At 38.0% G+C, this 22,944-nt stretch overlaps 1 protein-coding gene across 14 annotated transcripts in view; it reads left to right on the top strand.

Moving 5' to 3' along the window:
• The window catches only part of LOC136831460 (probable phosphorylase b kinase regulatory subunit alpha), a 239,786-nt gene that overhangs the window by 40,033 nt on the left and 176,809 nt on the right, over positions 1 to 22,944 (top strand). For 10 of the 14 annotated variants that reach the window (XM_067091940.1, XM_067091944.1, XM_067091947.1 and 7 more), the window contains exons 8-11: positions 1,306 to 1,479; positions 3,270 to 3,483; positions 3,876 to 3,985; positions 9,360 to 9,507. In XM_067091940.1, coding sequence (XP_066948041.1) covers positions 1,306 to 1,479; positions 3,270 to 3,483; positions 3,876 to 3,985; positions 9,360 to 9,507 — 646 coding nt within the window. The remainder of the gene's footprint in view (positions 1 to 1,305; positions 1,480 to 3,269; positions 3,484 to 3,875; positions 3,986 to 9,359; positions 9,508 to 22,944) is intronic. The other 4 variants (XM_067091936.1, XM_067091941.1, XM_067091945.1 and 1 more) reach the window with 1 other exon arrangement.

The following is a 22,944-nucleotide window of genomic DNA, read 5'->3' on the forward strand; positions in this document are numbered from 1 at the left end:
TGACCTCCCAGCTGTTCAGAGATCACTGTGCTTAAAGTAGATGCTGACAGGTATGTCTACCTTCAAAGATGATCAGGTTGGTGAGTGTATATACATACAGTACTAAATAAAAAGGTGGACGAGGTGACGGTAACAGTAAATACCATTGCTAATCAATGTGAAGTGATACTAAGGCAAAGAATTAAAGGTTGGAATGATTTAATGATTCATAATGAATGTTATAAGTCATGAGTTCCGAGGAACAAAACTGCAGTTGTTGATCAAACAACAGATACTTAGAAAATTACCTTTTTTCATCACCAGAGGCCTCAGAGACCCAGTTGCAAGCTCAGATATGTGGAAAGAGAGCTTCTTTTTAGGACGGACCTGGAGATAACTGCTGCTGTAGATAGGGTTTTGTGTTGATATAGATTTATTCCGAGAAATAACTGTCCAGTTGAAAATACTTTCTAAGTGTTACATTAATGTGACTTTGATTTTTTCCATTTTAGTTTTGGAAAGCATATAGAGATCCTTTTCCTACATTTGCCTCTCACATTTTCTTAAAATGGCTTTGTCATAAGTAACAGACATGAAGAAAATGCAGTAACACCTCAACTTAAATGATTAAGGAGTCCAGCCTTCTGATTTGGAACAAAATCTGGTAAACGTTCAGTATAGCTTATGCTTGAACTTACAATAAATTCCAAGCTGAAAGTATTTCCATATAGTTTGTAGCTTAAACTAAAGTGCATTTTACACTTATCGTTAAATTCAGGAGACTAATCCACAAAATTCAGTATATATACAACAGTAATCCAGAAGAAAATCGTCATAATATATGTGATAAGTAATGAAGTTTGGTAAGGTGAGGGGTTACTACTTTATTTTTATGAGTTATTTAAAAAAATGTGCTGTAAATTTTTTTAACTGTTGCTACTTCAAATTGCTAGAGAAATTTAGATTAAAAGCTAAAAATGATCTTGGTTTAGAGTAAAAAAAGAACCAAATATAGCAATACAAAGTACTGTTTATATAGAAATAGCAAGAAAACCTTGTCATTTGATAACCTCTGTTATTATTATTTGACCACAGTTGTATGACAGAATATATGACTTCAATAGTTAATATTACATTGTTCAGTATATGTCATCCATTCAGTTTTAGGTTCATTGCACAATGTTGCAATTTTGGACTATGTATCATATGTTCTTTATGATATTATTTTACCAGCTATTTTGTTGTCACTAGTCTAGTTGCTTTACTTGTTGAATTGTATGATTTATGTGCTTTGATAAAAATTTTTTTTTGTGTTTTTGCCCTTAGCTGTGTGTTACAACTGAAGATGGATTGAGGTTAATACCAGAAATATATACAGTCCCAGAGGAAAGTGTAGAAGCTGAATATCAGAATCCTGGTTCTCAGGAACGAAAGGCCTGTGGAAAATTGCCCTTCATGTGGGCTCAGTCACTGTACATTCTAGGGAGACTTCTACAGGATGTAAGTATTTTATTGAGTGATTTTGTATTCATGGACAAGCTTTTTGAAGAGCTTTTGGTCATGGTGCCACAGCTTTTCAACTTGATTGTTTCTGTGCTAAAAGCTGTGTGATATATTCATGGATATTTAAGCCATCAGTCTGTGTGGAGGATGGTTGTAGTCTTGGCAATGATCTTTGACATTGACAGCCACATTAGTGTTGCAAGCATAACCAATCTTTACTGTATCTATTATATTAATTTCCTTTGCTACCTTTCTGTGTGGTGTGTGTGTGTGTGTGTGTGTGCGGAGGCTTTTTGGAATTTCAAAGTCTTCGGGGAATTCCGAAGGATTCTGGGAATCTCGGAGGCTTCTGGAGCTTCAAGACAGCCTCCAGATTCTTCAAAGCCTTTCATCTATGATTTCTTCTCCATAAAACTCACTTCTTTAGTATTGTGCAAGAGCTGGGGAAGCCCACATATGTGGAGATGAATTTCAAAGGCTTTTGGGATTCCAAAGGCTTCTGATCCTTCCTGGAGATGAAAAGCTTTGAATATATGGGGGAAGCCAACATTCTACAAGGGAGGTGGATTCGACAGGAATGTGTTCAGGAGCTGAAGACGGCTTCACAGGATCCTTGAGTCTTTAAGAATTTAAGAAGATATTATAATTCAATGGGTGTTTCTCCAGTAATGCCTCAGGAGCTGAAGACTGTTTCAAAGGATCCTGGAGCAGTGAAGACGTCTTCGAGAATACGTTTTAATCCAATGGGCGTTTCTCCAGGAGGTGGAAGAATTCTGGGTGGAATGATTACAAAGACAGATTGTGGATTTCTCCAGAGATATGCAACCCTAAGTGGTCCTTTCTGTAGATGAAAGGCTTTGAAGACTTCTTCATGGGAAGCCTACTTTCTTGAAGGGAAGCGTATCCGACAGGAATCCATCCAGGAGCTGGAGATGGTATGACAGGATCCTGAAGTCTTTGAGAATTTAAGAAGCTATAGTTCAGTGGGTGCTTCAGGAGTGACTTCTTTAAAGGATCCTGGAGTTGTGAAGACGTTTTCAAGAATACATTTTAATCCAATGGGCATTTCTTCAGGAGGTGGAAGAATTCTGGGTGGAATGTACCCAGTAGAATTCGTGGACGCTGTTAACTTGGCTGGGTTGCCCCCACATGCACTGAACTTGAAGAAAGGTGCAGTTGTTAGGCTTATTCGTAATCTGTGCTTGGCCAAGGGCCTTTGCAATGGCATTAGACTGGTGGTAATGGATATTAAACCAAGGGTGCTGCAAGTCAAAATTATTACTGGAACTCATTTTAGAATCCATCTTAGAATTTAGGAAGTGTTTAATTAATCGCACGTTGTAACTATGAACCATCTGCATTATGAGGATCACATAAATACTACTCCTGGTATACAACTTCAAATTAATTACATCAGAACTATTAACAAGAAACTCGCAAATGCGAGCAACAATGAGCATCTGCTAGTTGAAGGATGATTCTTTTCATCTTGCCTTTCTTCATTTCTTTTTATTCTACTTATTCATTCTTGCATGTAAGTCCAGGACAATGTTAATGATAGAGTTATACTGTACAGTATATGTCAGTAACTGTTTTGAGGTTTGATGTCAAGGTTTTATGCAGTAGAAATATTTTTAGAAATATTTTTAACCCTTTCACATTCTTTCCTCAAGTACAGAACCCCTTTGTAGAATAAATAATGCATACTGTAGAGATTCACAAGGCTGACTGCTTTATTCAGAAAACGTAAATTTTATGTTAACGGATAGCCTTATTTTTACTTACAGAAATTTTTGGCCTGTGGTGAACTTGACCCTCTTAATCGTCGCTTAGGAAGTGAAAAGAAACCTGATGTTGTGGTACAGGTAGTGGTCCTTGCAGAAGATTCAACAATTCAGAGCAAGTTAGCAGCTCTTGATATACATGTACAAACTATATCAGAAGTATCTCCAATTGAGGTGCAGCCAGCAAGAGTCCTTTCTAAACTATATGCTCATCTTGGTAAGATTTTGTATTTGAACTTTGGTACCATAGTTAGAGCAAAATAAATATGATATACCACTTGCAATACATAAAATCATTTTATATTAAAACAGTAAAGCATATGTAAAAATGCTATAGTTTTATTTAGTATACATAGTAATAAACAAAAATGGAATAATAGAATTATTTTGTCAGCATTTGTTAAGGATGCCCTGATTGACTTGTTTTTGGAGTTATAGCTCTGGTATTTATTCATCTAGTCTTTCACCAACACTGAGTTTTGTATTTTAATAGATTACTATAATAAATATGCTTGTTTATATAATGTTAATGATTACTATTGGGCTTTATTGGATTTTTCTGACTATCCATGAATCTACCAAATTGTGTCATAAACTCTGCTTTCACAGGACGCAACCAAAAATTAGGTCTCTCGGGACGACAGAGCAGGGATGTTGGTATTCTCTCCACTAGTAAACTGTACTCTCTCCAGGACAGAATCTTTGCATTCACACCACAGGTTAGATATTGCTGTCTGTGTTGAGATGTGTTGGGTTTTCTTAACTTGTTTCCATACTTTGCTGGGGTTGCTAAATAAATTAGCAGCTTGTATTTATGTCAACTTTAATGCCATTGCTTATTTTCAGATTTCAGTTGGCCCTTGAATTTTACATGATTTAGGATCATGGGTTTGATTAATTGCTAAATTTCCATCAGTAATTAATTGGAGTATTTTTGGAAGTTTTGCAGACATTTTTATGCACCACAGATGACTTGCAGAGGCTAGAAATATAAAAAAGTGAAAAAAAGTTTAATAAGCCATAAATATTTTAAATGCTTAAACGTTTCAGTTTTACTTTTTGATTAAAGTACTTTAGATACAGATCAGTTTTAATGAGTAAAAACCCCCTAAAAAGTTACACACAAGCCTACAGATTGCAGACAACATTGTCCATAGTTACAAAAAATAAGGGTAAAGCTGCAGATAATGTGCATAGGGTTGTTAATGTAGAGGAAACTAAGACATTGTAGAACATAGAATATAATTTTTTCATGCACTGTCATGAATACTTACATCAATTCATTACAAATTTTAATTTTATTAAAGTGCAGGATTGATATAAAAGAAGCATTCCAGTAGGCTCAGATATGATTCAAGTACAGGCCTTGGCCTTGTAGGAATTCATAAGGCAAGTAGGTGAAGGATCTTACTATTTGGACTTCAGTGTTAGCAAAGGCTGGGTTGATAAAGATATGTTAATTTTAAAAGAAAAGCAGCTTCTATGACTAAGGCAGAGTTTCCTAACACCTTTAATAAACATTAAGGCAAAAGAATATTTACTGTCATTGATATTCGTTTACTATTACCAGATTTTAAGGCAGGAAGAGAGAAATTTACCTAGATGTTTTGTGCTAATGCCATTGGATTTATGATTAGAGCAGCCCTGATTTATAAAGCTGCTGATCTCCAAACCATTATAGGAAAATATAAATTCAAACTGCCAGTAGTTTAGATGCATAATAAGAAGGCATGGACTACCAGAAAACTTTTAATGGTTTCATTGGTGCTTTGCTCTGGAAGGCAGAAGATATTTTACTGTAAGGGACTGCCTTTAAAGTCTTTCTGATAGTAGACAGTGCTCCAGGCTATAGAGAATTTCATGAGGTCAACTACAAAAGTGTTGATGTCTTCTTCCCCTCCCCCCTGCAGTGTCTAATCTTACCTCTGGATTGGGTAATTGGGAAGCTTAAGGTTCATTACACTTGGCACTCTGGGGAGAGAATTTTTATGCAGTGGAAGATAATACCACTAAAGAAAAATGTAATGCAGAAGTAGAAACTTTATGCAGTTTTTTATGCTATATATATTGAAAGAGCCATGAAAGCTCTGATAATCAACTTATGCTGGGAAAAAAATTTGGCCAAAATGTCAAAGACTTCTCAGGATTTACTACAGAGGTTATCAACAAAATGAAAGTAATAGTGACTATGGCAAAGAAAGTGAGTGGGGAAGAGTGTGAAAATATGGATATGGGCAAATTCATGACTGCTGTACCACCTAAGCTGATTAAAAAAAAAGTAACTAGTTGGAATTAACCTAAATAGATGTTAGATAAAACTAACCCAAACAGATCCTAAAGATCAAGAAGCTGCTGCAGTACCTGAAAACAAGTTTATTTTAGATAATATCACAGAAGAATTGTGTCTTTTCTCCACTTTCACAAACTTCTTAATGATACTGACTCACTGATAATAGATGCCTTAAAAGTGAAGGAAATTGGTGAAGCAGTTGCATTCTATACTTCAATTTTTAAAGAAATGCAAAAGCAGAAAAGTCAAACAAAATCACAGTGTAATTCTGAAGGTCAGACCCAGAATCCTAGCTTCTCCTCCCACCGAGTGCACCTCTTCTACACTTGCCATCACTAAGGCTTCAAGACTAGCCACTCCTTATACAGAATGCATTGATGAGGAGAATGAATAAAGAGGCTGATGATCCACCTCCTTTCATTGAATAAGTGATGATAACACCCTACTGTTTTGAAATTTTGGATTAGTAGATGTCTTCATGTGTAAGTGTAATAACTTATGGCAAGAACTGCATCAGTGTGTTTGTCTTGCATTGTCATTTTCATTATCATCTTCGTCATCATTCAGTATTTCCGAGTTATTTTGTAAAAGACTTGAGTGGCATTGGATAGGTATTAGCATGTCCTTACATATGAATAAGGTAAATTGTATTTCAAGATTACAGTGATGTTTTCTCTATTGGTATTGTTATATAAATGTAGCTTACATATATAGTATATAAACTACTGTATGTATCCTGTAGTACCTGGTACTGTGCAGGTACAGTATCTCTCTCTCTCTCTCTCTCTCTCTCTCTCTCTCTCTCTCTCTCTCTCTACACTTACAGTATTAGGGCTTAAGGTTTGAGGGTTGGGTCAAAAGATATTTGTGGATTTCAGAATTTTAGCAGGGAACTAATGCCCCTAATCTCCACAAAATTCAAGGAACTGTACAGAACAAAGTGATCCACATCATCATCATAACAAATATCTTTGTCAGCTTTCCCAGTACTTTGTGAGTTTAAACATAATATGAGTAATGTATACTGTAATGATCTTCTGTCCTGTACTCTTTCTGCCTGAACTCCCTTCAGGTCTGTGTTTTCACCTGTCCCTCTTTTCAGTTATTTCATTGGGCCATCCTACAAGTCTTTTTCCTGCTACTGCCATATCTGACCAATTGTTCCTCATCCCTTATCACATTTTTTTTAGCCTCTTCATACGACATTTCTTAGACAGATCCTTGCATGTAGTATAATCTTCCCACAGTACTCTATGCATGAATCTCAACATTCTATGGTCACCTCTTTTCCAAATCTCATCCATTTTCTTTGCCAGTACCTATGTTTCCATTGTTAAGAATAGCTCAGGCTTATTGTGCCTATCACACCCTTTTATAAATGCAGAATGAAGTTTAAAAGTTAGTTTAGTGTGAACAGGAGGTAACTATAAATGTTAACAAGCCAACAACTTGTTACCTAACAATGTCAGCGATAAACCAAATTCACCATCATAGAAATTTCATATATATCAAATACTTTTGAGGGATGTCTTAAGATATCACAAACTGTCTTCAAATACTGGAAAAGAAGCATTGTTTGAAGGGAATACTCTGGGTTATTGAAAACAAGGAGTTGTTTACTAAGACTAACTCCAGAAAATAATTTACTACTTGGTAGGGCATAGAATCCAATTGAATATGATCTGAAAGGGCAATTGAATAGTAAAGGATGAAATAGGATGAATTAATGAGTTTTAGGCAACCCTGTAATAATTGGAAAATTATAATGGGAATTCAGCTCAGCTCGTAGTAGAGCTTTAGACTCAAAGAAAAGTGAGGCAGTAACCTGCTTTGGACTTGAGAATGCAGGTGGCTCATGTTCAGTACTTGTACACTCTTCTCTCTATTAGATAAAAGGCTGCAGAGTCTGTGACAAAATAAATAAATAAATAAGTAAAACATACCTTAATAACTATAGCAGTGGTATGTAATAAAGTGATGCATAAATACGAGGCTCAGAATAGAGGTTTACATTTGAAGACCACGAATTTGGGTTGTATATGAGTGATATTCGGTCTTTCGTGGAAAGGTGTTTAACCTTAGCACACCGTTTCTGTTAATAATTAGCTTACTGTTTTTGTTAATAACTAAAAAAAATATTTAATTGTACTAATCAAGAAAAGCCTTCAGAACCAGCATGGATAGCGAAGTAATAATGTTCCAGTGAATGAACAAGCAGCAAAATATGTATTAAAACAGGACAAGACAGTTATTTTGTGGCAAGAAATGTGCAAGGATAAATAGTAGAATATTTTATTTTTTTTAAATGGTAAAGCAAAATGCCAAGAAAGAAATGTTTTGTTATTGTGTTGTGCTAAACATTATTTTATCACACATGCAGCACATCATTCGTCATGGGTTTACAGTGTACACTGGTGCCTCAGCTTACTGAAAGTTTTTTTAGGTCTGGCCCCCAGTAAGTAATAAAACATCCTGAGTAATGAGGAACCAAGACTTGGGAATACATGCTACATGATACCCCAGAGCCAGTAAAGTAATCATTGTGAAAAGATTCAAACTTTCTTCCCTCTCATGTTGTTTAGCATTATTTTATTGTAAGTTTTGAGGACTGTGTTGTTAGCTGTTGAATCGAGTAATGAATTTAACAGCTTACAATACAGTTAGGAAAAATGAATTAAGAAAAAAGTACATCATGCGCTGAGGATGAATATATGTTCAAGTGAGTGGGAGAAAGCACTGAGCAGGGCATGATGGGTCAGTTACCCTGGAAATAAAGAAGCCACCTTATAATGTCAGACAGTCAATTATTGATAGTGTTGTTTCAGCAGTTTCTGTCTAGCGCTCTTGCTAGATTATTCTGTTAAGTATGAAATGTGATTGTCATGTTTCTGGACTTTGGTGTTTCTGATAAATTGAAGTCCATTAAGTTGAGGTGCCAGTGTATTCCCATGATTAAGCTAAATTTCTTTCAGTAGTTTGTGCATATAAGGCGCACATGCTGGATAATACCCTTTGCCATTCTGTTTTGGTTTTGTGGTCTATAATAGTAAAAGATAAACTGAAGTATTTTTACAAGTATTTAGGCAACAGTTTCAATGAAATGTAAAAGTGTTTGAAATAGCATTTCATTGTTAGAGGCAAAATATGATATTGATGTATTTTAATCGGTGCTTTTACTTAGTTTTATTAAATTCATAAGCTGTAAGTGGTGGCTGTACTGGTCAGATATTTTTGTATGATATTAATAATAATACCATGGAAACCAACACAGGAAAAAGTTTGTCTACCTTTGAAGTCATACAGGCTAGCTTTGAGCATCCAAACACCAAGTCTTGCCAATTTTGAGCCAGTTTAGGAAGATAGTAAGTAAATAATGTTTAGGAAACACCTCTTTTGTATGAGAAGTATATTGCAGGTGATTAACAACAGCTTCCTCTTTTGAGTTTCAGCACTTGGGAAGTTATGTGTCTTAAGTAGGGCATAATTATGCATTTTTTTATCCTACTGTGTAAAACTTATCCATTTGTAATACTCTCATACAGAGCTTAACAGTATTTCATATTTAAAATGAATGATGAGGTTAAGTACTTGTGTTACTAGTACTTCTATAGAACAGAAGGTGTTGAAATCAGGTATATTTCAATTTATGTAAAGTAAGCTCAACAAATTTCTTAGATTTCCTTGTGCTACATTATTCAGGAACCTTTATGACAACTATAGAAAACTCTAAATTGTCGTCAATGTGTTATTGCCATGTACTGTACAGACTCAGCCAAGCATGTTGCTTACTCACCCTCTTTCAGTTCGTAGATCGGCAGCGGTTCTTCATAGCCTCTGACCTCGATCTTCTGTTAGACATTTTCAAAACTGAACTGAACTTCTTGCAATCTACATGGCGGAACATGCTGGGTCGACCTATTGTAACTTTGGAGTTAAATCAGAGTTTCTTAGGTAATCTTTGGCTTAGCAAATTGATGTAGTCTGTGGTGTATCTTGTACTGTATTTTGATTTGTGCTTCTATAGTATTTGTTACTGAGGTTTAAACATTTGTTATAATAGTAGGATTCGTTTTGCATTTCATATTCCTTTTGCACGATATGTAAGACTAGTTTATCCCTTCATAGATTATTTTGTTCTTAATTCTGTGTTTGTGACCTGGAACAACATTGATCTTTGTTGAATGCTGTAATGCACCTATTCTGGCATGTTAGCTTGCACCTTAAAGCTTCAAATCCTTAAGTTTCTAGTTCACTGGCCAGTGAAGGATAACACTACTGATGTTGATGCCTTTGTTGACATTTGATATGTTTAATGCGTTCAGCTTCTCTTGCGGGTTTTTCAAATATTAAGTGACCTTGCTTGTTTTTAGATTTTTTGGGGGTTATCCATCTGTCAGTATGCTTAACCTTTAAGGAATTAGCATCAGCATATTATCAAGAGGTTTGAATTCTTTATAGTTAGTTTGTTCCTTCCATTATGGAAAAATATGGAGGCTGTGTGGATGTAGTTTTGTTGTAAAAGTAGCATATTCTAACTCTTCTAGACTGGTGTAATGATAAAGATGGGTTAGGTTATTTAGATTATGCCAGATAAATAGAATAGAAATCAGATATTAAAGCCTGGGAAATTCAGTAATATGCTTATTTATTTAATTATATATTTTTTCTACCCTCAAGTTCAGCAAATTAATGAAGTTACAATGGTTAAATGTGAATTTAACTGTTTGTAATTATTTTTGTCTTTAAAGGACTGGAATTGTTTAGACCCTTATTCTGTAAATCCTATTTATGAAGATACCCACTAAATAGTACTGTATCAGCAAGAAACCTTAAAAACAATAACTGTAGTATTTTTTGTAAGATTTCAGTGGTTATGTATACATACAAATCATTGCTTTACTACGGTCTTTATTGCTGGTCTTTATGAGACAGTTCATGTATAAAATCCAACCCATTTGCTGTGTTAATGGTTTACTAGGTAATGGGTGATGCGGTTTTGCTAGTCAATTCCTCTCTGTCACTTGCTGAGCTGTAATACTGTATTACATGTTCTTCAGCATTTGCTTGGTAGATCTAACCAGGTAATTTCATTGTGGCTGAAACCAATATACTGCAAGAAACTCATTTCTTTATGTCCGATTAGATCCTTGAGGCATTAAACATATGACATATTCGTTCTCCCGGTATTTAGGGTGCATTCATGCTTTATAATATAATTTGATTTTTTCTTGTGGATGGGGCTGTGGCTGTTCACGTTTGTCATACCACCAATCCAGTGCTATGCATATTTCCTTATTTGCTTGCTTTTTTGAATATCTGTTATTCACAAGCATTTGGGAGATGCGGTTGAGTTCTTGGTGGGTGTTCTGCCAAGACGAACATTGTGTTAAGGCCCTCCTTACAAAGGCCTTGATGGTGGTATTCTTATACCTTGCAGGACACTCGCTGTCTCCATGAAGGCAGAGGCCAAGGTTGGCCTGCTTCATGTATATGGAGGTTCTCAGGCCATCGTCAGGTCTTGCAGACGAGAACTTAGAGAAAGGGAAGCTGTCCGCTACTGCTGAATTCAACAGTAACCAAGAAAGTTTCTTTGACTGAATAAAAAGGACCTGACTTTTAAGACCATTTTGTTACAAGCTTTCACTTTGTGAAGGTCGTCTGTGAACCTCTCAGTTTCATACTGGAACTCTGGAATTTTGCATTGCCCCTGATGTTATCAATGAGGCTTAGATAATGGACTAGAAAGGAGGGAAATTCAGTAGTATGTTTCACATTCTAGTACAGGCAGTCCCCGGTTAACGGCGGGCTAGGTTAACGGTGATGTGGTTTTATGGCGCTTGTCTAGCGACAAAAATCGCTGATTTCCGCTTAACGACATGCCAATAATTGGGTATTAGCACCGATACATACCTAACAGAGGCGCTGATAACTGAAAATCGGCGCTTTTTGTTGCCGATAAGCCCCGAAAATCGCAGAGATTTTCGGTTAGCGGCGATTTTCAGTTATCACCACACCCTCAGAAACGGAACCCCACCAATAACCTGGGACTGCCTGTACTTATAGACTTCATAGTGGTGCTAAATGAAGTTGTTCTTGCTTCATCCCTACTCACCTACCTGTCAGCCATCTCAGAGAACAAGTCTCTCCCTGATTGAGAGAGGTATGTTCCATTTCAACCATTTGTTTTAACTAATTTTAGTATTATTAAAAGTAAAAAAACTGTGATGTGGTTAATATTCAGACAGACTTTATGATATGGTTAATATTCCAATGAACTTATTATTTTATCAGGTGATTGATGTTGACTGAGACCTCACTCCTCTTTTTCATCTTTCTGCCATAGAAAAATCAGTTAAAGATACCTTGATACCATCATGATAGCTGTTGGATTGGTAGTATGACAGTTGTTCTTTAACACCTCTTCCTCTTCATCCTACTCATTTTTCACTGGGCACCTGTAGCACGAATGTGACTTACCACTTACTAACATTTTCCTTTGCCATTAAGGCAAATGGCAGGTGAATCCTCTGACCCATGGTGATGATCAGAAAGATTGGTTCTTATGTAAGCAGTGAATATTAAAGAAAGGTAAAGTTGGAAAATATATAGAGGGAGGTAGTAAGGAACCAAATGGAATGGACAAAAAATTAGGAAGAAAACAGTTGGGTAGAAAGGCTTCTGGCAGTCTGGTGTGTGCCAGGTACATGTCTGTGGAGAAGTTTCAGCTAAAAAACTTCAGGACCTGCTTCCTCTGCAGTTTACCTTCTTTGACCTTCCCCTGTTATTTGCCTTTTTTAAATCAGTGGCATAATACATCAGATATTTGTTCCTTCAGGGATACAATCCTTTGCTTTTATGTGCACTGAAGATACTCTTATTTACAAGACTGGTTTGTATACTGAGGAAAAATAAAAATTACTTTAAAATTTGTGGTTTTTAGCATAATTCTTACTTTTCATCACTGGCTACAAGCTATTCTTATGTGTTCTCATTCTTCTTTCCCACTAGTTAATTCCATCAAAGAGTGTATGTAGGAATAGTTTGAGGGGTGCTCATTTTTGGAGCCAATTCATATGCTAGGTAGACACCACTAATAAAGTAGATTGGATCATATTCTTGGTCTGTCTTGGCAAGGCTTGCAGAAAGAAGGGTTTATACCTGTAGAACCTAGATATAAAATTTATGGTTGTCAAGTCACTTGAGAATATAACCATAGGTTTGAATAATCAAACAACATTGAATTTATACAATAATTATATTTGATTAACATTTTGTGGGGTTTACATTGAGTAAATGATTGACAAGAATCCAGAACATATAAATTAGATTTAAACTTTTACTCCATTTACTTGATTTATTTTTAAAGTCAAGAATATTTGATAAACAGAAATGTAATCTTGTGTTTAATGAGACAAGTTTGATGCCAGTCCACATCCTTATTCTTTTTCACTCAGATGTATTTTCTTCTGTTAAAGTACTATTAGAATTAAAGCAATAATGTAAATGTAAATGGCTAGTAACCTCATAATTGTAAAGTCCTTTCTTACCAAGCTCACAGCATAAGCCTCAGATGTTGTCTCTGCCCTGTACTGACACTCAAACCTATGTCCAGCTCACTTGGTCCCAATCCCAAATCTTAATCAGCCCTGGCTTGTAGATTCTTCATAAGTTTCTGCATCCATCACCAGATATTTTACCTTTCTGATCTTTGGTATTCTTTGCCATACTTGAATTAGTACTCCATGTTTTCTAACAGACCTATGAAACATTCATATACTGTAGGTATTCTTTTTATGAGTGAGAAAAAATGTAATCATAAGTGTATTGGTGTGGATATGGCAATAATGAGTTAGGTCATTACTTGTTTTTGCCAAACATTCTGGTAGTAACCCTCTTGTGCATGATATCAGTATGAGGAAATCATTTTGAAGTTTTTGTTTGTGATGAAGCTTGGCAGTGATCAGCTCCTTTCATTGTCCACATCCACTGTGAAACTTTTAAATAGGTTTTTCTGACTCCCACAAAAATTGTAAGGTCACTAACAAATATAAGTAAAACCTTTATTATTTGGGAGGTTACCACTTAACACAAATTCAGAAGCATGAAATCTGTATGCAAACCTTTTAGACTACTGTATTTATAATTAGCTCACAATCATGGTGTTTAGGAATCCTAGACACTTCATTCCCAGTACTAACGAAAATTATATGCTGGCTGGCTGGCTGCACTGCACATATTTTGTATGAATTCTGGGGCCCATGACAACAAGAGCCTCACTTTTAGTATAATCTAAGACTATAGGCTGCAAAGAAATATGTGTTTAGGAGGCAGGAACTTCAGCTGGGTATGTATGAAAAACTAATACCATAAAAAAATTACGTTAGTTTTGCAACATACCCTTTACCTGTAAATCTAGAAGGTTATTTTAGGCGGAGAGGATTGAGGCAGTATAAGCCCTCTGCATTGGCCAGTTGTGATGTACAGTAGGATCCATCTGAGATCTCTTGTGATTGAGATAAGCTATGGGATCCAAGGCGTTAAGGAAAAGCCCAAACCTTGAGAATCATATCAAAACAAATGAGTTGGCAACTGCAAATCCAAGGGATACTCTAGAAAGAAGCATAGCAGATGACCATACTCACCAACATGAAGAGGCAAAATACTCCAGATAAGTTTTTTTGAGGGTGAAAGTAGGAATAAGGCTGTGAAGACATGAAATCTGTCAATCCTTAACTAAATTAATTACTACACTTTCCACTGCTTCTAAAGGTTAGAATAAACAGAGACCAGGTCAGAAATACTCATGTCCAGCATCTCTACACATGTGTCATAAAGAGAATTAGAACTTGAAGATATTGCTTAAAGAACAAAATTAAAACAAGTGAAGATTAGTGTTATAAGATATTAACCTTGTTCAGTACAGTACTGCCATGTGTTACCTTACATTTAGCACCAGTGGGAAATTTCCCACTGTTATTCTACCCAGACTGCCTGGAATTTTCCCACACTGCCACATCAGTTGTAAAGGATATACCTGTGAAATCCACTCCTTGAAAAGTTATAATTGAATGTGCACAAAGTTACTGATTACTTCTGAACATACAAATGTCAGAGATAGGTCATCCTCAGGATAAAATCAAAGCCAGTCTGATCAGGACTAACAAAGGTTCCTATTTAGAGACTAAATGTCACACTTGTGGAATATCATGATGATTTCAGCTCACCTGAAAAACAGGTGGAGTCCACATAGGATGACAACTGTGGGAACAGCAGACATTGGTGCATCACAGAGGCTGACAGCTCTTCTGACCATTCAAAAAGTAAAAGGGCAGTGATGGAAAATGTGTGCCATAGATTACCACTCACCAGCTAGAACAGCATCCTCTGCTTGAAATAGGGAAGATCAAAACTGCAGGGTTGGCAATATCAGTGCTACTGCCTCTTCTGGAAGGTCTTCATTTCTGACTCCAGTTAGAGAACCTTCAAGCAGGCAAATGCATATCTTCAATTTCTAGAGGAATTGGTAAGGATGAGGTTGGCTTCTTGGGCTTTCCAAATTAGCAAGATTCTTGGGATGTATGCAGGGAGGATGATTTGTAAACCATTCTTGCTTTACATGAGGATGTACTTCTGTCAGTTTACTAGAAAGCAGAGAAGAATGGTTCTGTACTCTGCCAGACTTTTGTTGATTCTTCCTGCTCTTGCAGCTCCATAACTCATGTCTGCTATTGTTGCTGCTTTAAATTTATTGTGGTCACTGATGAGTCCATGGTCATGAATGGGTCTAATCGTAGTGCAAACATGTCACATAACCATTGTGTTTGATACTGTTACTATGGCCTAGGACCTAGCCCCACTGTTGAGTTACTGTTTTTGCTGGCACTCTGTTTGTGGCTTCAGCATATGTATGGTCCTGGCCCCAGCTTGGTTCTGTAATTGAGGCAGTAGCTTGTGGTATATCATGGCTTTAGCTGTGGGTCCTAGCGTCTGCATGGTCATGTTCCTGATGCTACGTGGTCTTCTGCATGTGGCTGCATTTCTAGGTTAGCACCTTAGATGGGGCACTGTCCTACTTAGTCCCATGCTTGTGGCTGCATTCCTAGTTTAGCAGCTGAGATGGGGTTATTGTCCAACTTAGTCCCATGTTTGTGATCATGGTTCTGAGTGGTCCCTGTTCTGGTGTTGCTTGGTCCCATGCTCAAGACTGTGACTCTTAGCATCTCCATGACTGTGGCCTAGAGATCCATGATACACTACTTGCCAAGTTTGTTGCCTTACCCTTGTCCTTGAATTTTGAAATCTGTGCTGTTATGCTCTTGGCATGGTCCTAACTTGCTCTTGTGAATATATGCCAGTGCAGCCTCTCCACATTATTGTGGCCCTTGTCATTGGGGCAGCATCTGCCAAGAGGTAGGTCCTCAGTGTAAGAGTTCACTGGTGCCACTACTAGTACAACCATAAATCATCAATCATAAACATAAACATAAATCATTAATGGATGATTTTACAGGTGGGTTCAAGTGTGGCTCCCTAACTTTTCTTTCACTAAGTACCTTTCAAGATAGCAGTGAAAAGGAATGTGAAACCCCATTCAGCTGGCAAAGAAAAGCTCCATGTGGAATTTCACCAAAATCTTTTCTACACCACCAAAAGGAAGAGATGAGTTTTGAAAAGAAAATATGTATGCATGGAGAAATTCAATAATTAATTCAAGCAAAATGATTAGCCAAAATAAAGTGTGGTGCTTTGCTACATAAGACCCAAGGATTTAGGAGGCACATGTGCAATGGTTCTTGCCAGCAGTCCATAGAGTTTTGAATGGGGAATGAAGTGTCTAGAATTTGAAAAGAACTATGATGTTGGCTAATTAAAGGTAATGGGTTCGTTGTGAAGCAAAGATAGTATTTTCAATTGGTTTCATACTTTTCAACCCATATCCTTTTTATTCTTGTATGCAAACAGACTTGTATTTCCATATGCTTCTTTGATGAGAAATGGAAATAAGTTGTTTAAGAATTGTAATTGCGGATTTGGTGGTGTAATTATTTGGAATATATGGCAGCTGGTGAGGAAGAGCCCTGTGCCAAATGAATACTTCCCCATGTGGTTCTAGAGATATTGCACTGCTGTGGCTACAAGATGCTTCTATTGAGTGCTCTTTGTAGATGGTTTCTAGCTGTTAAGAATGGTTTGACATTTTATATGTTCAGAATTTATGGTTGGAATGTATCCTGAATTATGGGCATAGTTCCATTATTACAAGCAGAAAATGCCTATCTGTTACTTGCAGGACAATAATTGATTTCTTCTAGCCATCACAGAATACAGAGTTCTCTTCTTAAAGATAGTTGTACTTTATTGCTCTAAAGAAGTAAGGATAAAAGTGGTTAGGGTTCTTCCTTAAGTTTGATGTAGAGCTTCCATGACCTGGTCTCCACTGTGCCTTTTATCATTGTTCTTTTTAACATTATTATTATTATATTATAATTATTATTATTTTTATTCTGTATTTTTTCTTTTGGTCTATCACAGTCATCCTATTCGACTGGGTGGTTTTTATAGTGTGGGGTTCCGGGTTGCATCCTGCCCCCTTAGGAGTCCATCACTTTTCCACTATGTGCACTGTTTGTAGTAGCACTTTTCTGCATGAGTCCTGGAGCTACTTCGCCATCTAGTTTTTCCATTATTATTATTATTATTATTATTATTATTATTATTATTATTATTATTATTATTATTATTATTATTATTTGGATAGTAGATCCTCTTTCAAACAGGTACAGTATTATTGAAAGTGATGGCTTTGTCAGCTGCATTCAGTTTACATAGAGTTTTCTCTATTTTTCTAATAACTGGCTTTTCTTGGTTACTGTTGGATTTAGCAGTAGCGGGCAGCTTCGCTTTCTCAATGTTCTCGTCTGCAAGACCAGCGATGGCCTGAGAGAACCTCCGCATACATGAAGCGGACCAACCTTGGCCTCTACCTTAATGGAGACAGCGATTGCCCTGCAAGGTATAAGAATACCACCATCAAGGCCTTCGTAAGGAGGGCCTTAACACACTGTTCGTCCTGGCAGAACACCACCAAGAACTCAACCGCGTCTCCCAAATGTTCATGAACAACGGGTATTTGAGCAAGCAAATGAATAAGGAAATACACATAGCACTGGATCGGTGGTATGATGAACGTCAACAGCCACAGCCCCATCCACAAGAAAGAATTAAATTGTATTATAAAGCAAGAATGCACCCTAAATACTAGGAGGACAAACATGTCATAAAAAATATTATTAAAGAGAATGTATATACTACCAAAATAGACACATAAGAGACCTGATAATGAAGAACAACCTGGTCCCGCTGATAAGTGATCCCCTTGGACAGACAAATGTGGTATACCATTGCAAATGCCCAGTCTGTGGATGTCCCAGCTCATATAGCCTATAAGTATGACCACCATGAAACTGGCTAAGAGAATTACTGTGCAAGAAGATGCTATAAGACTCCATATGAGGGATTCCCATTATACGGGCATCACAATAGATACGATTACCGAAAACACGGAGATAATTGGAAAGGCCTGGACTTCAGATGCCTTTGGTTGCTAGAGGCACTCTTCATACACCATAGCAAGTGGCACTCTTGGCCCTGCAATGCAAGATCCAGTGAGCCACCTGGCAACCAATGAAAATATTTGTAGGATAATATAGACAGTCCCTGGTTATTGGCGATCTGGTTTTACAGGGCTTGTCTAGTGATGAAAATCGGCAATTTTCAGCGCCGAAAATCGCCGATTTCCACTTATGTCCACCGATAATTGGGTATTGGCGCTGATACATACCTAACAGAGGTGCCAATCTCCAGTTATTGGAGCCAGTAAGCGCCAAAAATCGCCAATTTTCAGTTATTGGCAATTTTCACTTATTGTCACACTGTTGGAACAGAACCCTCGCTGATAACTAGGGACTGCCTGTACCAGGCAGTGACGTCGTGCTGCGTCACACACCATGCAGTGACGTCACGCACCAGCCCCGCTGGTCAGTGAGACTACAGCAGTGCAAACATCAAGTTTGAGATTTTGGCTTGAAGAAACTTCTTGCTAGCCAATGAGCGACCCGCATTTCGCCTTGGCCATTCAAAAGTCGGCATGCAGTTGACCCTCTGCTGACCATCATGTATATAAAGAGTACGACCCAGCATGAACGTCAGTCCACTCCAGTCCTTTGCTGTAAACATGCTCAGTAGTACCTGAGAGAAACGTTGGCCTAACACACTTGTAGCTGATTTAACAACTACACCAACCTGAAAAAACTCTGTGGACCTGATCCCCAGATTTCACTTACTGGATGACCCTTGTATGCATCTGAGATAAGTTATATCCCGATCTGCAACTGTTTCCCTCTCCAGAAATGACAAGCATCGGAGAGTTACTGGCACAGTGCAGTAACCAAGAAAAGTCAGTTTTTAGAAAAATAGAGAAAACTATATAAACTGAATGCAGCTATCACTTTCAATAATACCTGTTGTTGTTATTATTATTATTATTATTATTATTATTATTATTATTATTATTATTATTATTAGTTTAACAAGACCACAGCCATTTATATAGACTCATTGTTTACCCAAAGAATTTATTCTAAAATGAGATGTTAAAAAGTTGGTGTAAGGTAAGGTTTAAGAAGCTGGATAGCTTGATGGGAAGAAACCAAAGAGAGAGAATAACCCTTTTTAGTTTAGCAGGAGCCACATGTAAACACCTGTCAAGAGCTCTATGGAATAACAGTACTATAACTTTGTTCATCACGTCTTCATTAAGAATGGATGTATCTCAAAAACTAAATTCTCTTGAAATATTGAGTTCAGATGTGTTTCAGAATTCATTACTGAGGCAACTTTATGTGAAAAAGACCAAATATGTGTTTAGTATAATCAAGCTCAACTGATTTTGTGGTGTGATTCCTGTTAAGCTGAGTATGTTGCTGTTTCCACATCTTAGTACTCATTCTAGTGTCTCATCAAACAGTCTTCTAAAGACTGTCTTCTGACTGCCAAAAGTTATGTATAGACTGTCAGTCAGTTCTTATGGAAAATGTGCTGACTTAAGCAAATTTCTTGTGAATTTTACACATCATTTATTCACCCTCTTTCTGTTTTGGGCATTTTTTACCAGTAATTATGTGACAGGTCTTCTGTAAGTCCTGAAACATTTATTGTTAGAAGTTTTGTTTGTTATATCATATAGTAAATGTTATTCACGTGACAGTGAGTAGGTGATATTCAGCATCACTACATACATTATGCAAGGATCATAATTTTCTTTCTCATACCAATAATTCTTCTTGCATCCTGATAATTACTCACTACATTGTAGAGAGTGCCATGTGGAACCAGGTTTTTTCATCTGCTTATGGGTAATTGCACAAGTAATTAAGCATACCCAGTTCTCTGGTAGCATCATCCAACAGCCAGAAGGTTTATGAAATTTAGCAACTTGAGTCATACAGAGTATTAGTAATGTAGGGATTTTTTTACTCATTTTTTGTGAAATATGTAACTAGCTTCTTGTTTCCTTTTGCAATACTGGTAGGTTTTTTATATAAGTAACTTACCAAGTAATTACATAGCTAATAGTTTCAACTCGCACGGTAGCTAAAATTTTGAAATTCGCAGTAGTGCTACTTTTGAATTGGGTAGGTGACTAGCCCCACCCATATTCGGGGAAAGAGAGGGACAACTCAGCAAAGAGCTTCAGTTTGTTTCTGCTGGCTTATGACTGTAGACCAGTTGTATGAAGCAGCTCATTTTGGAAACCTTTGCTTTTCCGGTTGATGTCTTTCGCCCAATTGGTGAAGTATTCTTGCATTTGGTAAACTTTTCAGCACATTTAGTCAGTGTTAAGTCCTATTATGACTGACTTTACCAATTTTTGATGTATTTTCACAATTGGAGACAATTTTTTCGTGATTTAGACATTGTTGATAGTTGACTTGTGTACGATGTGATTCAAGTTCTTCTAGTATTAGGTATTATAGCAAAGGCTGCAATACAAGATTGACAAAGACTTCTTACAACCCGTATACCCTTTGCACAGGTTGTAAGGGACAAGTATGTTCAGCGGATTTGACTTGTGAGGAATGTAAAGACTGGGATAGTAAAAAGTGGAAGAATTTAAGGTCACATTTAGCTAAATTGGAAAGAGACAGGAAGAGGAAGGCAGCTTCTAGAGCCGATAATAGTAAGACTTAGTTAACCAGGATTCTACCAAGACTGATGATATTGTTCTTCCTGTTTCTGAGCCTGTGTCTATCATGTCTCCCAGTCCCAGTCCTCAAACTATACCACCCTCTCCTTTACCTGGCTCCCACGCTTCCGAACCCAATCCCATTGCCTGCCTCGAGCCAAGATTTGAACAGAAATTTAGTTTGATAGTGAGCACTATGGTCCAGTTGGGGTCTTCAGTGAGAGTCCTGATGGATAATATAAGTGATGAAAGTGTAAGTCAGGTGTTGGTGGAGGTGGTGGCTGCTTGTCCCACCGATTCTCCTAGGCAAAGATCACTTTTATACTCCCCTAAACCTGCGAGGAGTCATACTGGTAGCCCAAGGGAGGTCGATGGGGTCTGCCCATGGGTAATCGGCCCCTCAGTTGGACCTGTTGTTGCATACCAGGTTGAGACAGTGAGCCATTTGAAAGGCATTTCCATGGAAGTGTGTCGGCTTTCTTTGAGTTCTGAGGAGTCCAGTCCCAGGTGCCAATGGTGTTTTACGGACGAATCACAGCCACTGAAAAAGCTTGCAGCAGATGTGTCACACTCTCCTCCAGTGCCCTGCAAGAGGTTCAGAAAGCCTGCTTGCAGCCCTTGCCCTTTTGGCAGTTACTGGGATAGCCCAGAGCTTTTTTCTTTGGAGTGCACGGAGGTAGAGAGCCAGTATTCAGCCCCCAAACACTGCTTCTTACTCTGGCAAATGCTCCTCTTCATCCAAAAATCTATCGTCATTTGAGCGCCTGGTAGCTCCCGAGCTCCCATTAGTGTTCGAGCACCCACCAGCACCCGCGCACCTGCTAGAGCCCGAGCGCCTGGTGTCATCGGATGTGGAAGAGGGAGTAGATCAGGACACTTCTCCTTCGGCTTATGAAGCCTGGCTGAGATTTTTGCTCACTAGTTTTCCTGATTTCTTCTCGCCAGAATACCAGCTTCGCAAGCTTCAGCATTTTTAATGAGCAACCAGACTATCGACTCCAATAGGCTTCCTAAGGTAGTGCTTTCTTCCTCAGCAAGGAAAGCCTTAACCAAGGTTGAGGATTGGCTCTCAAGAAGAGAGAGCAGGGGAAGGCCTTCTTCAGTTTTCCTCCTTCCAGGCTGTCTCGGAGATAAGTATCGTATGCCATGGGAGAAGCTCCTTCCTTGGAAGTCTGCTTCCTCCCAGGGGGACTCCTCTGGGTCGATTGACTCATCCCGAAGGTCAGCTTCTTCTTCTGCCCAAAGTAATGTTCTCTGCAACAGAACTGGACCATCTCCTCAAGAATCTTTTTAAAGTATTTGAAGTCCTGAGTTTCTTGGACTGGTCTGTGGAAGCCCTTGCAAGTAAAAGTAAGGACTGTGCTGAGGATTGTACCACGAACTGGCTTGATGTCCTTTCTTGTACAGATAAGGGCATTAGAGATGGCTCACAGGAGAAGGCCTCTCTTTTTGCTATGGGTGTACTCAAGAAGAGAGAGCTTTGTTGTTCAAATACCACTAAGGGGTTACTTCTTCACAGAAGTCTGCACTTCTCTTCTCTCCCCTTAACCATCATCACCTGTTTCCACAATCTACAGTTCAAGAAATCAGGTCAGATCTTCGAAAGAAGTCAACGCAGGACCTCTTGGCCCAGTCAACTAGACACCCTAAGGAGAAGACTGCCTTCGGCGCCCAGATGGCCTCTCCTCTTCAGCCACAGCCCTTTCGGAGTAGCAGACAAAAGGCTTACCCCAGACCTCACTCAAACGTCCGCTTCTCGTCTTGAGCAGTTAAGAAGTCCTCCTCCAAGCCTTCCTCACGAAGTGAGGACTCTATCCTCTGTACTTCAGTATGAGCCAGAATCCTTCATTTTTGAGAATGGGAAGCAGAGGGAGCAGAATGTTGGATCGTAGAAGTCCTGGGGGAGGGTTAATCCATCCCATTCGGGGAGAAACCAGCCTTAGTCAATGCGCCCGTCATATTGACTGCCTACTCAGCAGGCTCGGAGAGGTTTTCGCCCCTCTCCCAAGAAGGTTCATCCTTTCTCAGGAAGAGAGCAATAGAGGTGGTCGAAGATGTCAGTTCTCAAGGGTTCTACAACCATCTTTAGAGGTGGTCAAAGATGTCAGTTCTCAAGGGTTCTACAACTGTCTTTTTGTAGTCCC

Source organism: Macrobrachium rosenbergii, chromosome 48 (assembly GCF_040412425.1).
Source record: "Macrobrachium rosenbergii isolate ZJJX-2024 chromosome 48, ASM4041242v1, whole genome shotgun sequence".
Lineage (NCBI taxonomy): Eukaryota > Metazoa > Arthropoda > Malacostraca > Decapoda > Palaemonidae > Macrobrachium > Macrobrachium rosenbergii.